General features: G+C 42.9%; 1 protein-coding gene across 1 annotated transcript in view; it reads right to left on the bottom strand.

Annotated features, from left to right (window-relative positions):
- RNF212B (ring finger protein 212B) overlaps window positions 1-16,646 on the bottom strand; it is a 190,031-nt gene extending 173,385 nt beyond the window's left edge. The window contains exons 1-2 of the mRNA XM_073666158.1: window positions 16,564-16,646; window positions 9,159-9,204 (exon numbers count right to left, since the gene is read on the bottom strand). Coding sequence (XP_073522259.1) covers window positions 9,159-9,202 — 44 coding nt within the window. The 5' untranslated portion in view covers window positions 9,203-9,204; window positions 16,564-16,646. The remainder of the gene's footprint in view (window positions 1-9,158; window positions 9,205-16,563) is intronic.
- Between the last annotated feature and the right edge of the window lie 289 nt (window positions 16,647-16,935).

The following is a 16,935-nucleotide window of genomic DNA, read 5'->3' as shown; positions in this document are numbered from 1 at the left end:
TTTCAAACTTTGAATTTTCATGCCCTTTAATCAGAGAGATATATCACACAAAATAGTTAATAAATAACATTGCCCACATGTCTACTTCACATCAGCACAATTTTGGAACCAAAATTTTTTTTTGTTAGGAAGCTATAAGGGTTAAAAGTTGACCAGCGATTTCTCATTTTTACAACAAAATTTACAAAAACATTTTTTTAGGGACCACATCTTATTTGAAGTGACTTTGAGGAGCCTTTATGACAGAAAATACCCAAAAGTGATACCATTCTAAAAACTGCACCCCTCAAGGTGCTCAAAACCACATTCAAGAAGTTTATTAACCCTTCAGGTGCTTCACAGGAATTTTTGGAATGTGGAAGAAAACAATGAACATTTAACTTTTTTTCACAAAACTGCTACTTTAACCTCAAATTTTTAATTTTCACAAGGGCAGCCAGAAAAAATGGACCCCAAAATGTGTTGTGCAATTTCTCCTGAGCACGCTGATACCCCATATGTGGTGCAAAGCCACTGTTTGGGCGCACGGCATGGCTTGGAAGATAAGGAGCGCCATTTGACTTTTGGAATGGAAATTTGACTGGAATGGATAGCGGACGCCATGTTGCATTTGGAGAGCCCCTGAGGTGCCTAAACAGAGGAAACCCCCAACAAGTGACCCCATTTTGGAAACTAGACCCCTCAAGGAACTTATCTAGATGTGTGGTGAGCACCTTGAACCCCCAGGGGCTTCACAGAATTTTATAATGTTGAAGTGTGAAAATAAAAAAACACATTTTTAACACAAAACTGCTACTTTAGCCTCAAATTTTTAATTTTCACAAGGGCAGCCAGAAAAAATGGACCCCAAAATGTGTTGTGCAATTTCTCCTGAGCACGCTGATACCCCATATGTGGTGCAAAGCCACTGTTTGGGCGCACGGCATGGCTTGGAAGATAAGGAGCGCCATTTGACTTTTGGAATGGAAATTTGACTGGAATGGATAGCGGACGCCATGTTGCATTTGGAGAGCCCCTGAGGTGCCTAAACAGAGGAAACCCCCAACAAGTGACCCCATTTTGGAAACTAGACCCCTCAAGGAACTTATCTAGATGTGTGGTGAGCACCTTGAACCCCCAGGGGCTTCACAGAATTTTATAATGTTGAAGTGTGAAAATAAAAAAACACATTTTTAACACAAAACTGCTACTTTAGCCTCAAATTTTTAATTTTCACAAGAGCAGCCAGAAAAAATGGACCCCAAAATGTGTTGTGCAATTTCTCCTGAGCACGCTGATACCCCATATGTGGTGCAAAGCCACTGTTTGGGCGCACGGCATGGCTTGGAAGATAAGGAGCGCCATTTGACTTTTGGAATGGAAATTTGACTGGAATGGATAGCGGACGCCATGTTGCATTTGGAGAGCCCCTGAGGTGCCTAAACAGAGGAAACCCACAACAAGTGACCGAATTTTACAATCTACTCCTCTGTATAAATTAATCTAGTGGTGGGAAAATAAGTAGATAGGTAAATGGTCACTAAACCCATAGATGAATTCCCACAGAGGTGTCATTTCTATAATGGGGTCACTTCAGGGGGGATTATGCTGTTCTGGCACTTTTCAGAGTACCAGAGCTAAAGAATCCCCCCTGAAGTGACCCCATTTTGGAAATGAAACCCCTCTGGGAATTCATCTATGGGTTTAGTGACCATTTTAACTCAATGGATGATTTCCAGAAACAAGCACGCAATGGAAGGTTTAGATTCTGGAGAACCCCCCCTGGAAATTAAGTGAGCTCTACTCGAATGTGTCATTCACTAAATGAACCAAATGTTTGAATGACAAATTGGGATACATTTTTACAGTTTAAAAACGTGGTTCTGTGTGGAAGATTTTAAAGCAGTCAGTGACGCATAAGGCTGGCAATGATGGGCATTGTGGGCAATAGTAGCGGGTATCACGCCTCATTCCTCTCTTAGTACATACACGACATCTTTTCTGGGGGTTCCTTCTTGTTTCCGTTGCTGGAATAAGTGCAATAAAATGTCGCTCAGTGAGTCTTTTCACATCCTCAGATTCTAATGGATGAGCGGGGCTAACACTTTGAAAGACAAGATTTTCAATTACCTTTTCTTGATAATCAAGAAAAGGATCTGAATTTCCTGCTTTTTTGTACAACACAAAAGAATTGTATGTGGCCACCTGAAACAAATAAATAACCAACTTTTTATACCAGGTATAGGACTTTCTTGATACCTGGTATGGCTGTAGAACCTGGTCTGCAAGGTCCACACCCCCCATGTGTTTGTTGTAGTCAATGACTGACACAGGTTTTTGCTTCGGAGTGGTGGATCCTAGTTCTAGAGTGGCCCTTGTGGCATCTGTGTGGATCGAGCTGAGGACAAAAATATCCCTCTTATCCCTATATTTCAGGGCAAGCAGCTCTCCGTTGCGTACAGCCCCTGACTGCCCCTTTTGAAACTTTTGGTTGACCAATGGTTGTGGAAACCCCTGACTGTTTTTACGGATGGTCCCACAAGCCCCGATGTTGTGTTCAACCAGACTTTTAAATAGGGGTATGCTGGTGTAATAATTGTCCACATATAGATTGTAGCATTTTTGAAAAAATTGACTTATCAGCTCCCAAACAATTTTTCCAGATGTCCCCAGATAAGTAGGGCATCCTGGTGGGTTTAGTTGGCTATCTTTCCCCTCATATATGCGAAAAGCGGATGTGTATCCGGTTGAACTTTCGCACATTTTATAGAGCTTTATTCCAAACCTTGCCCTTTTAGATGGGATAAATTGCTTGAGGTGCAGTCTTCCTTTGAATTTTACAAGGGACTCGTCTATAGAAATATTTTGTGTTGGGGTGTAGAGGCTTAAGAATTTTTCTGACAAATTTTCAATGATGGGTCTAATTTTATATAACCTGTCATGTTCTGGGGCATTTCTGGGCAGGCATTGACTATTGTCGTTAAAATGCCAAAACCGCATGAGCATTTCATAACGGGTCCTAGGCAGAATGACTGAAAACATAGGGGTGGCTTGAACAGGGTGGTTGGACCAGTAGGATCGAATGCTCGGTTTTTTAACAAGCATTTTTTTTTTTATTTCCGGGACATTAGTTGGTGTCCATAAATTTGCCCTAGCATAGTAAGATCGGGGATTCTGGCTTATGAATTGGGACGCGTATAAATTTGTTTGCACGACAATATGCTCTAGCAAGCTGTCTGTAAAAAACAAATTAAAAAAATGAATTGGTCCAAAATCTTCCACCTCCACATTTATACCAGGAATGGCGTTGAAATCAGGGCTGAATGGAGCAGCCGAATCTGAAGCCTCCCATCTGGGAAATGCTAGATCATGTGGCAAAGCCCCTTGTACACTGGCGTGCGCCAATTCACTGGTAGCAGGGACAGCGCTTGTACTGGGCAGTGTTCCCTGATTTGGAGACGTTTCTCCAGTAGCGCTATTTGCCCCTATTGCTGTACTGGTCCTTGGGCTTGAGGATGGAACAGAATCACTGCTCATTTCTGGGCTCTCAGTGTCGCCGCTACTAAAGCCCTCAAAATCCATATCTCCATCTGAGATTGCGCTGTCATCAGTGTCAGAACACAGCAGGGCATGCACCTCCTCTGCGGTATAAGTCTGACGGGCCATTTTATTTTTATATTTTTTGACTGGACTGAACGGACCGGACTGAAAGGACGGGACCGGACTGGACTGACCGGACTGATCTGACAGGACTGACCGGACTGATCTGACAGGACTGACCGGACTGATCTGACAGGACTGACTGACTGACAGATCTGACAGGACTGACTGACTGACAGATCTGACAGGACTGACTGACTGACAGATCTGACAGGACTGACTGACTGACAGATCTGACAGGACTGACTGACTGACAGATCTGACAGGACTGACTGACTGACAGATCTGACAGGACTGACTGACTGACAGATCTGACAGGACTGACTGACTGACAGATCTGACAGGACTGACTGACTGATCTGACAGGACTGACTGACTGACTGACAGATCTGACAGGACTGACTGACTGACAGATCTGACAGGACTGACTGACAGGACTGACAGATCTGACAGGACTGACAGGACTGACAGATCTGACAGGACTGACAGGACTGACAGGACTGACAGATCTGACAGGACTGACAGGACTGACTGACAGATCTGATCTGACAGGACTGACTGATCTGACAGGACTGACTGATCTGACAGGACTGACTGATCTGACAGGACTGACTGACTGACAGATCTGACAGGACTGATCTGACAGGACTGACTGATCTGACAGACTCACTAACCCTAACTCTTACTTTCTTTTTTATTTTTTTATTTTTTTACTTTCACAGTGGCAAGGCTGACAGCTCTTGTCACACTGTTTCTCCTCTGCTCTCTCACTGAGATCGGAGGAGAAACTGCATTTATCAGGCAGATCGCCCGGGAAAGTTTGTTGCTAAAACAAACTTCCCTGGTGATCTCTCTGATTGGCTGGTGTGACGCTGACATCATCGAGACCTGAGCCAATCAGGTCTCGATGATGTCAGAGGTCACAGCACAGGGATCCCCGCTGCTGACAGGTATGTGGGGGGTCCCGATCGCCGACCACCGGCTGTCCCTATCTTTTAAATGCCGCGATCGCTATGGATCGCGGCATCTAGAAGATAGGAACAGGTTAACATCATGGGGACCTGATCCAATCAGGTCCCCATGATGCCACATGTCAGAGCTATCGCTCTGAACCGGTACCGCAGCGCTAGCAGGACCCTGGGGGTCCTGAGCGCTGCGGGACCACCCACCGTTTTTAAACGTCGGCGCTGCACAGAGCCCAGGCAGCGCCGACGTTTATGTACAGTGGGCGGTCCTGAACCGGTTAAAAACGTTGACATTTATTACAAAATCCACAAATCCATAAAATTCAATAGCGAATGATGATCTGCTATTCGAGTTTGTAATAAATGTCAACGTTTTTAAAGACCCCTCCTTTTTCGCTGGAATTTTTTTTTTTCTACTGTATATCCTTGACAGACTGTGTAATGTGGCTGGTAGCCAAGGGCAAGGTATTCGTCTTTCAAACCCCAACACGCTGCATGAAAATGGGGGTCCTGGCTGTGTGTGTGGACTTTAACTACGGGAGCGCTTCGCCCTTGCAAACCACATGGCTCCGGTGACTTAGGCTGGCCAGGATCGGATATTATAGAGTTCAATGAGGGAGACCACCACTTAAAAATAAACTGTCTTTTACTGAATCATACCTTGGGTAAGATTATGCACAGTGGATAATGGGTACAAATCTTTATAGACATTTCTCTTAACACATGGAACATCTTAAACACATTTGTTCTTTCGTTCCTAAACTCACTTGCTTCCAAGCTCAGTTCGTTCCTCTGACTTCACCAAAACCCAGCACAGTGCTTCGGGAGCTTCCCTTGTCCCCAACAACAGCACTACAGTTCAGTAAGCGAGAGTCCTGTACTTTAACAAGTGGTTCCATGTCCTTTTTCCCCTTAGAGGAGCTACTTTGCCACTATGGCCTTTACTTAGCTTCTCTGCTTGCCGACGGCATTGAAATACCGCCCGAAAAGCATTCCCAGCTCTGATGTGTCACGTTACCTATTTTGCTTGTGAACTTGGGAAAGTCCCGCTAGGCTTCCTGCCCCAGATCCTGTCTGCGGTAAATCACTCACTCACTCTCAATCGCTTTTCCTTATCTCTAGTCTGTATCTCACTATCTGTTGCCTTGGTCTCCTCTTACATCAGGGACACCCACTTCAAGTGGCTCCGCTCTCTGGTTAGACCATAAGTCTGCTTCTAGTGCACGCTGGGCCTTAACTAACTTCGTGACAGGAAACGGTCTCTATCCCTTCACTTTAGCACTCCCACTATGGGCCAGTCCCAATTGTTAACCCTAAGACTATGTTCACACGTTGCTTTTTTTCTGAAGTCAAAACCTGATCTCTTGGCAGTAAAAAAGCTGCAGACAAAAAACAGGTTTTGCTGGCTTTTTGCTGCTTTTCTTGCAGTATTTTTTGCGGTGTTTTTCAGGATCCCAGAGTTCAGCTTTGCTTCCCCCATACAAGCAAGGTGTTAGGCAACCAAAACAAGACGTATGTGAAACCATAAAACATTTTTGGGAAAAAAAGGACAATTTGATCAAATTATTTAGTGGAAAAACTTTTTTATGTCTGAAAAAATAATGACTATTCTGAACAAAAAAGTTCATATGAGTTCATGAAAAGCGGGGAGAGTTTAATTGGTTTACCTAAGACATTGGAAGTGCATGGAGTTTGTTGGACATTGTTTATTTTGACACATTGGTCAGGGCTATTGAGTTGGTCAGACATTCTGAAATTTCACAAATTGGTCAGGCATTCTACTTTTACACATTGATTGTCCATTGATGGTCAGGCAATGTTTACTTTAACACATATCACTAATTTAATTAATCAGTACTAACACCAACATCCATGTTCAGGTGAGGACACCAAGGCATTTTGGTTTACACTTGAGAAAATCACAAAAATAAAAGGATTTCACCTCCTTCTGTACATGTTTTTTTTTCACTAAATAAGCTGCAAAAACTTATGGCAATGTATTTTGCTAATTTTTTGCAGTTACTCATTGCTTTCTATGGGTGAAAAAACACAAAGAATTGACATGCCGCAGTTTTCAAAGAAGCAGTAATTTTCCAATTCAGTCAGGAAAAAAACAAGCATGTGCGTGAGATTTCTCAAATCTCATAGCTTTTGCTGGTACTGTAAAAGCAGCTTTTAATTTGCATAAAAAACACAGCAAAAAAAAAAAAAAAAAACGCAACGTGTGAACATAGCCTAACTGTCCCTGTTAACTACCTGCTGCTTGGCAGAATACAATCTATCACTAATAACGTACATTACTAAACACATTATGCATCAAAATACACATGTCTTTCAGGGGAAAAGTGGACAAAACTTCCATCTTCTTACAACTGAAGCTGAGCTGAAATCTCTTTTTTGATGTTTAAATTAGAGTATAAAAAAATAGATCCCATTCTTATCCAGGAGAGTGGGGCAATTTTTTCTCACTTGTCATCTGTGTGCAATTTGTTTTTTTACTCAGCAGGTATTAATCTTTTACAGGACCATTTACAGTTTGCTATGTTACAGAATTGTAATGTATGCATAAAAATCGGATGGCATACTGATGGTCCTTATGGCATGCGATTTTTTTTCCTCCCACCCATCAGATTTCAGAGTGAAATTTTTTTTTCTCATACCAAATCAGCTGAGAAAAAATACACAGATCTGCACGGCCTCAAAGAATAACATTGGTCAGAGTGAAATGCAATTTTTTTCTTGCATTGCACTCATCCGATTTATACGCTAGTGTGAACAAGCCCTAAAGATATGTTCACACGTTGCATTTTTGCAGCACTGATGCGTTTTTTTAATGGAAATTAAAAGTTGCTTTTTACAGTACTAAAAAAACAAAAGACAGAAACATAATAAACAAATACCCTGTTAACTAAGCACCCTATATTATTTTCATACACTGTTGCTGTTTATTTATTTACTGCAAGGTATTTGCTTACTATGTTTCTGTCTTTGTTTTTTTCTGTTTAGTGGCCAGTGTGAACATGCACTTACATGCTGCATGCACACCAATTTATATCCCAGTTAATTTCTTTAGTTTTGTTTTTTTTACAGAACTAGCAAAATTTATGACATTTCAAAAATCTCATGCACACACAGTTTTTATTTTCGGACTGAATTGGAAAACTGCTGCTTTTTTGAAAACTGCAGCATGTCATTCCTTTCATTGTTTTTACACCATAGAACATGAGAAAGTACAAAAAAACAACCATGCATTTTTTGCAGCATTATTCCTGCCTTTTTGGTGAATGAAACTATCTTTATTAAACATTTACTGAAGACAAATGACATACAGCACAAAAAAGCAACAAAAATGCAGCAAAACCTGCTTTTCGTAAGCAGCTTTTTTACTGCCACGAGAACAGGTTTTGGCTGCAGAAAAAAAAAAGGCATCAAAAAAGCAACATGTGAACATAGCAGTCAACTACGTCTGCGCTTCCTACTCGTTCTGCCGTCACCATTACAGTCTATATCCCCACCAGCGCATATGTCCAGACCCCGTTTTGGGGGAATTTTGGATGTATGCTCCGACTGGGAGACAGAACGCAATGTGAAAGCACCCTTACAATTCTTGACAGTGCTGAGTGTTATGAGGCACCAAATCAGTTATACAGTGCTGTGCAAATTAATTGGGACAAAGCATTTTTTAAGTAAAATCGTAAGTTGGTTTTGGGGCTTTTTTTACAGCTGATGGTACAGGGAGCTTATTTCCTGTTGATGGTATGATGAATACCATCAAGGATAGGGCATCAATGTATGATCGGCTGGGGTCCCGCACACGACACCCCCGGCGATCAGCTGTTATCGGTGCCAGTGGTAGCGGCCGCAAGTCCTTACCTGCGGTGCTTGGCCGTCAAGTTGTAGCGACCGCCGCTTATAAAAAGGGCTGTAGAGTCGGAGTCGTGGAGTCGGAGCCCATTTTGGTGGAGTCGGAATAAAATGGACCGACTCCGACTCCTAAAATTGGGTGCAGTAATTTAATGCAGTTTGTGGGGAATATTTTTTCATAAGAATATGGGAAAGTTATGACATGTCCTATAAATGTCTGTCCTATTCATGTTCTAAGGTTCTAGACTTTTAGCTGAGATGAATCTGTGCTACAGTAAATTTATCACTTAAACATGAGCCATGTATGAGGGAGTCGGAGAGTCGGAGTAATGGAATTTGAGGAGTCGGAGGTTTGGCTTACCGACTTCACAGCCCTGCTTGTAACTGCACATTCGCCCCCTATTCCTACGGATAGGGAATCAATGTCAAAGTAGTGGATAACTTCTTTAACCCTAGAACGCATGACCATAAAAATCTACTTTTTCACATACCTGGGGCCTTTTAGGCCCGTGTGCAAATAACATGGAATAACTCAAACAAAAATGACAAAACTATATACCTGAGGAATACCTAGAGTTTCAAAATTCTAACTAAAGTAATCTTGCAGAAAATAGAAAACAATTAACAGGGCGGGCCTGCGAGGCCCCAGGTATGCGTTCTAGGGTTAAGAAAATAGCATTAAAAGCTTACCTTATAACCAGATTCACAAAGATGTATTTAAATTCAGGCGTCATATCTGCAAATTACAGGAATGGGAAGGTATTAAAAAAATGTTTAAAAAGCCAACATGTTACTCACCTGTACTGGGCCCTCATCTAACTCTTTCTGTAGGTGAAGTGATGATTGTCTTTGAACAGGAGACCCATGCGGATGACAGGGGAGCTACCACAGAGGCAACATAAGGAGTTAGGTCGTGGCCTAGGACATGCAAGTATAATGTATTTTTAATTATAACTCAATTAGGGCCTTCAAGAGTCCAGGAGAATGGCAGCTGGCAGACTAATATTCCTGCATTTATGGGAATCAAATTCCCCAAGTTTTCAGATTCTCGCAAATCTTTTTGGGAATACATTACACATTTGATTCTTTATGGATCAATTTTCATATCTCTAGTTTGAAGCTTTTTGAATGTTTGCTAAAGGTAGGGCAAAAATGTCATGTGAATGTGACTTATGTGCTTTAAGGCTGGGTTCACATGAGTGTATGCAAAATTGTCATGTTTTATTTTCGTCCGTGCGTGTTTTTTTTTTTATTACACTCGTATACTATTCGTATGTCTGTTTTGTACATGCATATGGCATTTGCATAGTTTTTTTTTTGCATGAACTATTTAATAAATAAAAATAGGCCAAATACAGTTTCCTATCTTAATAATTGTAACTGATCCATGAAAATGCATATGACACACAGATGGTTTACCTGTACGTGATCCACACCCATTGACTTATGAGCGAGTCTGATCAGTGTGTAAAAACGTTCATACGATGAAGTACATTGGTCAGTGTGCTCTCTGTATGCAAAAAGTTTGGCATACAGACAGCACACGGATTGATATTACTTTCGTCTGAGCCCTTAAAAATATTTTTCCTCATAACTAACATCATCTGTGCTCTTATCAATAATTTATATTTCTGTATCTCCAGGGCATTTAGGCTATATTCACACATCATGGTTTTTTTGTGTCAATTTTCTGCAGCAAAACTAGATCTCAAGGGAGGTTTCTTCAGGATTTTTCTTGCAGTTTAGGTGATTTTTTTTGGTGCGTTTTTTTTCCACTGCCCTTCTGTCTCTTTTTATGCATGTACATTAAGTTCAGTGAAAAAAAAAAACATTCTATTTTGGCATCAAAAATGCTGAAAAAAAATTTGGTGCGTTTTTTTCACCACCTATTACGTCCTATGGGTGAAAAACCGCTGAAAGAAGTGACATGCTCTATTTTCCAAAAAAACACGAAAGGCACAAAATCCTGAACAAAAAAATAACGATGTGTGAACTAAGAATTCTGGAATCTCATAGACTTTGCTGGTACTGCAAAACGCAGCTGAAAATTTGCATCAAAAAACGCTGAAAAAAACATGCTGTGTGAACATAGCCTTAGTATTTGAACTGGTGCCCAGAATGTCCCTGGTGCTGTAAGGTACCCTAATCCTGACCTGTGCAAAGTAAAGCCCACTGGCCATATTCAGCACTTTGCCTGTTTCTGACTGGTCCGCAGACCAGGACAGCTGAAGGGCTTAAAACAGAGGCCCACGAGCCGTACCATGAAACCTCTCTCCCCCTCAAGGTGACCCAATTTCACCGCTACCTCTATCCACAGTATGTAGATAGTGGTGACTATAACAGTGGAGGAGAGATCCACCGATTCTCACTTCCACCATTCAGCCTATGCAGGGGCTGGCTGGCAAATTGCCTAGGGGGCAAGCATACAGCAGTGGCTCATAAGCAGCGGCACAGCCTCACTACGCAGGTGTGGGACCAGCGCCGGACATGTAGAAATGCGCATGCACCCCAGAATATCAGCGCTTGCCGGGGGCAATACTCAAATACATGGGCGGTGCCAGCAGTGACTGAATGCGGCGCCCGCCCCTTACTGAATGAGAGAATCACACCCCTATGACTGAATACGAGCAGGTAGGACAAAGTGTATATAATGTTATAAAATCATTATACGACCACCAATTTTAATGAAAAAAGCTTGTTAGCGATGCACATTGCATCACTAACAAAGCAATGGGGGCAGTGTACATAGCAACTAGGAAATGACAGGTTCCATTTAAAGCCAGGGATGTCAAACTCAAATACACAGAGGGCCAAAGTTCAAAGCTTGGACAAAGTCGTGGACCAACCTTGATATTTATTAAAACAGTGTCTACAATTGAGGAAGTTTTTCTTTATCAAATATAACGATTAATTTAAAAATCATAGTGGAATATTATGTTACATAAAAGCAGTAAAAAGCATATGGCCCAATGGCCTAATTTAAATACTTACTTTAACACAGGATAAAAATCCTTGAATGAAACAGATAATAATGTATGATGCAAACATAAGTGCCCCCAAACACAGTATGACACCGCCACAGTGAATTCCTCCACACTCACAGTATGATGACCCTACTGTACCCCTCTCCCTCAATCCCCCCAACAAAGAATGGTGACTTCATCACAGTATGATTCTCCAACTGTAATCCCCACATAGTCCTCCATACAGAATAATGGGCCCCACATAGTCCTCCATACAGAATAATGGGCCCCACATAGTCCTCCATACAGAATAATGGGCCCCACATAGTCCGCAGTACTGTATATATGGCCCTACATGGTCCTCCGTACTGTATATACGGCCCAGCATAGTGCTCCGTAATGTATATACGGCCCCGCATAGTGTTCTGTACTGTATACATGGCCCAGCATAGAGCTCCGTACTGTACACATGGCCCCACAGTGTTCCATACTGTATAAATGGCCCCGCATAGTGCTCCGTACTGTATACATGGCCCCGCATAGTGCTCTGTACTGTATACATGGCCCCGCATAGTGCTCCTACTATATATATTGCCCCGCATAGTGCTCCGTACTGTATATATGGCCCCGCATAGTGCTCCGTACTGTATATATGGCCCTGCACAGTGCTCCGTACTGTATACATGGCCCCGCATAGTTCTCCGTACTGTATATATGGCCCCGCATAGTGCTCCGTGTTGTATATATGGCCCCGCATAGTGCTCCTTACAGTATAATGGCCCCATATTAAAAAATAAATACTCACCTCTGCCATTCCAACGCTGATCCCTACTTACCTGTGAGCCCACGAGCCATCCCTCTTTAACTAGCGCCGGGGCCGCTCTCCTCTGCAAGCGCCCTACCAGCAGGCCGCGCGCCCTGATGCGAGCGTGCGTGCAGAGGAGATTGGCTGCGGCAGTATTGCGTTCAGGCGGCACAGTTTTGCCGCCCGGCCGAGGCGATGGCTGATGGCCAGGCGGCCGAAAACCGCTGCTGGAGGACCGGCCTGGGGGGCAATGCACCTCTGCTACCTGGCCCAGCCCGCCCCTGTGGGACTTGGATGGCAGACGTCACCACATTACGTCAGCTGTGTAGAGCCTCAGAGCACACAACAAATTGTAGTATGTGAGTAGCTGTGGAGGCCATCATACTGAATTTGATCTTGATGGTCCAGATGGATGGAGTGGAGGATGGCTTGTTGACGGACACCCCATGCAAACACGGCTACGGCGCTAACAAGGAGGAGGTGGAGTAATGTTTTGGGCTGGAATCATGGGGAGAGAGATTGTCGGCCCTTTTAGGATCCCTGAAGGGGTAAAGATGAACTCCATAATGTATGTTGAGTTTCTCAAAAAGCACTTCCTGCCATGGTTCAAGAAAAAGAACAGTGCATTCCGCAGTAAGATCATTTTCATGCATGATAATGCCCCGTCTCATCCTGCACATAACACATCTGCATCTCTGGCTGCTATGGGCATAAAAGGGGACAAACTTATGGTGTGGCACCCATGCTCCCCTGACCTCAACCCCATTGAGAACCTCTGGAGCATCATCAAAAGGAGTGTCTATGATGGCAGGAGGCAGTTCACATCTATGCAACAGCTCTGGGAGGGTATTCTGTCCTCATGCAAAACAATTGAAGCAGAAACCATCCAAAACCTGACAAATTCAATGGACGAGAGTTCAGAAGCTCCTTTCGAACAAGCGGTCCTATGTGCAAATGTAACATCACCTAGAATAACGTTTTGAGTTGAAAACTGTTTGATTTCAGTTTGTAATAACCTGCTAATGCTTATAATTTCAAAAATGACCATTTTTTTGTTCTTTATTAAAATGAAAAGGTTGAAAACTCTGCTGTGCATAATAATTTGGAACATGCATTGAGTGCAGTTTGAGTTTTTTATTTTTTAAAAAATATACTGTTATCATAGGCAGTTTGTACAAAAGCCTTTCAATTGTACGCTAATAGTTATTTGACTGGAAAATTACAATGACTGCAATTCATATAGGTAATTTGGGAAAATCTGAGAAAATATTATTTGCATAATAATTTGGAACAGTGTACAGTGTTGGAAGGCTGTAGAGACATCATTCTGTGTGTGGGAGTGCTGTGGGGATATCATACTATGAGGGAGGGGGGGGCAGTTGAGGTACAAGAGCTGAATGACAGGAACATATGATTTATGAACTTTATTAAAAGCAATAAATTATATGCTGTTGATTAGCTACTACAGGTAAAAATGATACAATAAGCCCTATCGCAAGCAACATATATTAGCAGAGTCAACAGATTTAAAGCTACTCTTGTCAGGACAAAATGACCCTTCAGATCAAGTACAGGCTCTCCATATACAGTGGTGTCCAAAAGTATTGGCACCCTTGCAATTCTGTCAGATAATACTCAGTTTCTTCCTGAAAATGACTGCAATCACAAATTCTTTGGTATTATTATCTTCATTTAATTTGTCTTCAATGAAAAAACACAAAAAGAATTGTCCTAAAGCCAAATTGGATATAATTCCACACCAAACCTAAAAAAGGGGGTGGGCAAAAGTATTGGCACTGTTTGAAAAATCATGTAATGCTTCTCTAATTCGTGTAAATAACAGCACCTGTAACTTACCTGTGGCACCTGACAGGTGTTGGCAATAACTAAATCACACTTGCAGCCAGTTAACATGGATTAAAGTTGACTCAACCTCTGTCCTGTGTCCTTGTGTGTACCATATTGAGCATGGAGAAAAGAAAGAAGACCAAAGAACTGTCTGAGGACTTGAGAAACCAAATTGTGAGGAAGCATGAGCAATCTCAAGACTACAAGTCCATCTCCAAAGACCTGAATGTTCCTGTGTCTTGCGTGTGCAGTGTCATCAAGAAGTTTAAAGCCCATGGCACTGTGGCTAACCTCTCTAGATGTGGACGGAAAAGAAAAATTGACGAGAGATTTCAACGCAAGATTGTGCTTATGGTGGATAAAGAACCTAGACTAACATCTAAACAAGTTCAAGCTGCCCTGCAGTCCGAGGGTACAACAGTGTCAACCCGTACTATCCGTCGGCGTCTGAATGAAAAGGCACTGTATGGTAGGATACCCAGGAAGACCCCACTTCTTACCCCGAGACATAAAAAAGCCAGGCTGGAGTTTGCCAAAACTTACCTGAGAAAGCCTAAAACGTTTTGGAAGAATGTTCTCTGGTCAGATGAGACAAAAGTAGAGCTTTTTGGGAAAAAGCATCAACATAGAGTGTACAGGAAAAAAAAAGAGGCATTCAAAGAAAAGAACACGGTCCCTACAGTCAAACATGGCGGAGGTTCCCTGATGTTTTGGGGTTGCTTTGCTGCCTCTGGCACTGGACTGCTTGACAGTGTGCATGGCATTATGAAGTCTGAAGACTACCAACAAATTTTGCAGCATAATGTAGGGCCCAGTGTGAGAAAGCTGGGTCTCCCTCAGAGGTCATGGGTCTTCCAGCAGGACAATGACCCAAAACACACTTCCAAAAGCACTATAAAATGGTTTGAGAGAAAGCACTGGAGACTTCTAATGTGGCCAGCAATGAGTCCAGACCTGAATCCCATAGAACACCTGTGGAGAGATCTCAAAATGACAGTTTGGAGAAGGCACCCTTCAAATATCAGGGACCTGGAGTTTGCCAAAGAAGAATGGTCTACAATTCCAGCAGAGCATTGTAAGAAACTCATTGATGGTTACCGGAAGCGGTTGTTTGCAGTTATTTTGGCTAAAGGTTGTGCAACCAAGTATTAGGCTGAGAGTGCCAATACTTTTGTCTGGCCCATTTTTGGAGTTGTGTGAAATGATCAATGATTTGATTTTTGTTTCATTCTCTTTTGTGTTTTTTCATTGAAGACAAATTAAATGAAGATAATAATACCAAAGAATTTGTGATTGCAATCATTTCCAGGAAGAAACGGAGTATTATCTGACAGAATTGCAGGGGTGCCAATACTTTTGGCCACCACTGTATCTCCGCCCCTCTCTGGCACTATCAAGTCAGAGCTGTTAAAGGGGGGATGGATATAGACCGAAACCAGGCAGGTGGGAAGGTGTAGTTAAAGGGAACCTGTCATGTCACTTGGAGCATGTAAACTGTCCCCAGGTCGTTGTGAGTGATGCAATGTCCATCACTAACATGCTTTTTTTCATGAAAATCGTCGCTATAATCCTTTGCCAAAACCACTTTATGTAGTTATATCATACCAGCTTGTTTTGTCATAGGGATGTTCTTCATCGCAGTCAAGCTTGTCACCGCCCACTCAATTTGAATTATGTCCCCAGGTTTGCGCCAATGTCACATGAATATTCGTGTTCAAATCCTGTGCTTGCGCACTGTGTAGTGTGAGCCACACTTGCTCAGTGTGTATGCCAGTATCTGTGCTTGCGTAATGTGTATTCTGAACCTGCGCTTGCGCATTGTCGAGCGGCTTCTCGCGTGTGCGCACTGAGGCTGTATTTAGTTCCCAGCTTCATTGACTGTGCATGCATTTCTCTGAAACGCTGTGACAAACATGGTTTAAAGTCGCACAGGTAGTGCCCGATACATGCTGCCCAAACTGCGGACAGCATGCATCACCTGTCAGGTTCCCTTTAAGTTATATAGTATATAATGTTAATATTAAGCAAAATTAATTTCAGGCTATTGGTTTGTCCCCCCACAACTGTCACTTTCTCACCTCAGGAAATTTGAATGGCTACCCTTGCGCTAATGTCTTTATAGCTTTTTCCTGGTGGTTCTATAGCATGTTAAATATGTTTAAAAAAAAAATTCATGAGCGCATGTGTCTATATTCTGTCTTTGTTATCCACCCCTCCATGGCACAGACTTCATGGGCGTCTGTACACACCCGCCTCACACCACGCCTGGAGCCCTGTACACAGCAGAGGATGCTCCATAAGCTGCCATTTATACAGATTCCTCTGTGCTGCACTGAAGGGGTGACCTCCACCACATGCTCAATATTCCACACGGAATAGCTCGGCTGCATGTACAAGGTTAGTCTCCTTCAGCGACAGCTCCAGCTACCACCTCAGGACGGCCAGCAGAACCGAGGCGTCACCACACCGCTCCTCTTACCTCACGATGCACATCCCAAGACTCACTGCGCGCCTCTTACCAGCGCCGCCTTCTCACCCAGTCACGTGTCATTTTCCCGCTTCTTCTTGTCCCGTGCAGTAGGAGACGGTGTCTATTGGTTGGATGAGCGATAGCGGAGTGACGGATGCGAGAGAGCGCTGGACTGAGACAGGACTACAACTAGAGCTCAGCACAGTCACCTCAGGGGAGAGTAATGTATGGCTGAAATGATGGAAGACTGCTGTGTCCCAGATATTTGCCTAAATCTCCATTTTAGGTGGGGATAGTTTGGGACCGCTGGTCTTAAGGTAGATGCCACTATTTAAAGGAAACCTGTCACCCCTGTCATTTTTAGCCATTATAGTGGCCCCA

The sequence above is a fragment of the Phyllobates terribilis genome, unplaced genomic scaffold (genome assembly GCF_046119375.1).
Source record: "Phyllobates terribilis strain yellow unplaced genomic scaffold, ASM4611937v1 Scaffold_1__5_contigs__length_1240528914, whole genome shotgun sequence".
NCBI lineage: Eukaryota > Metazoa > Chordata > Amphibia > Anura > Dendrobatidae > Phyllobates > Phyllobates terribilis.
The sequence above is the reverse complement of the archived record's forward strand: the minus strand, read 5'-3'. Positions and strand labels throughout refer to the sequence as shown.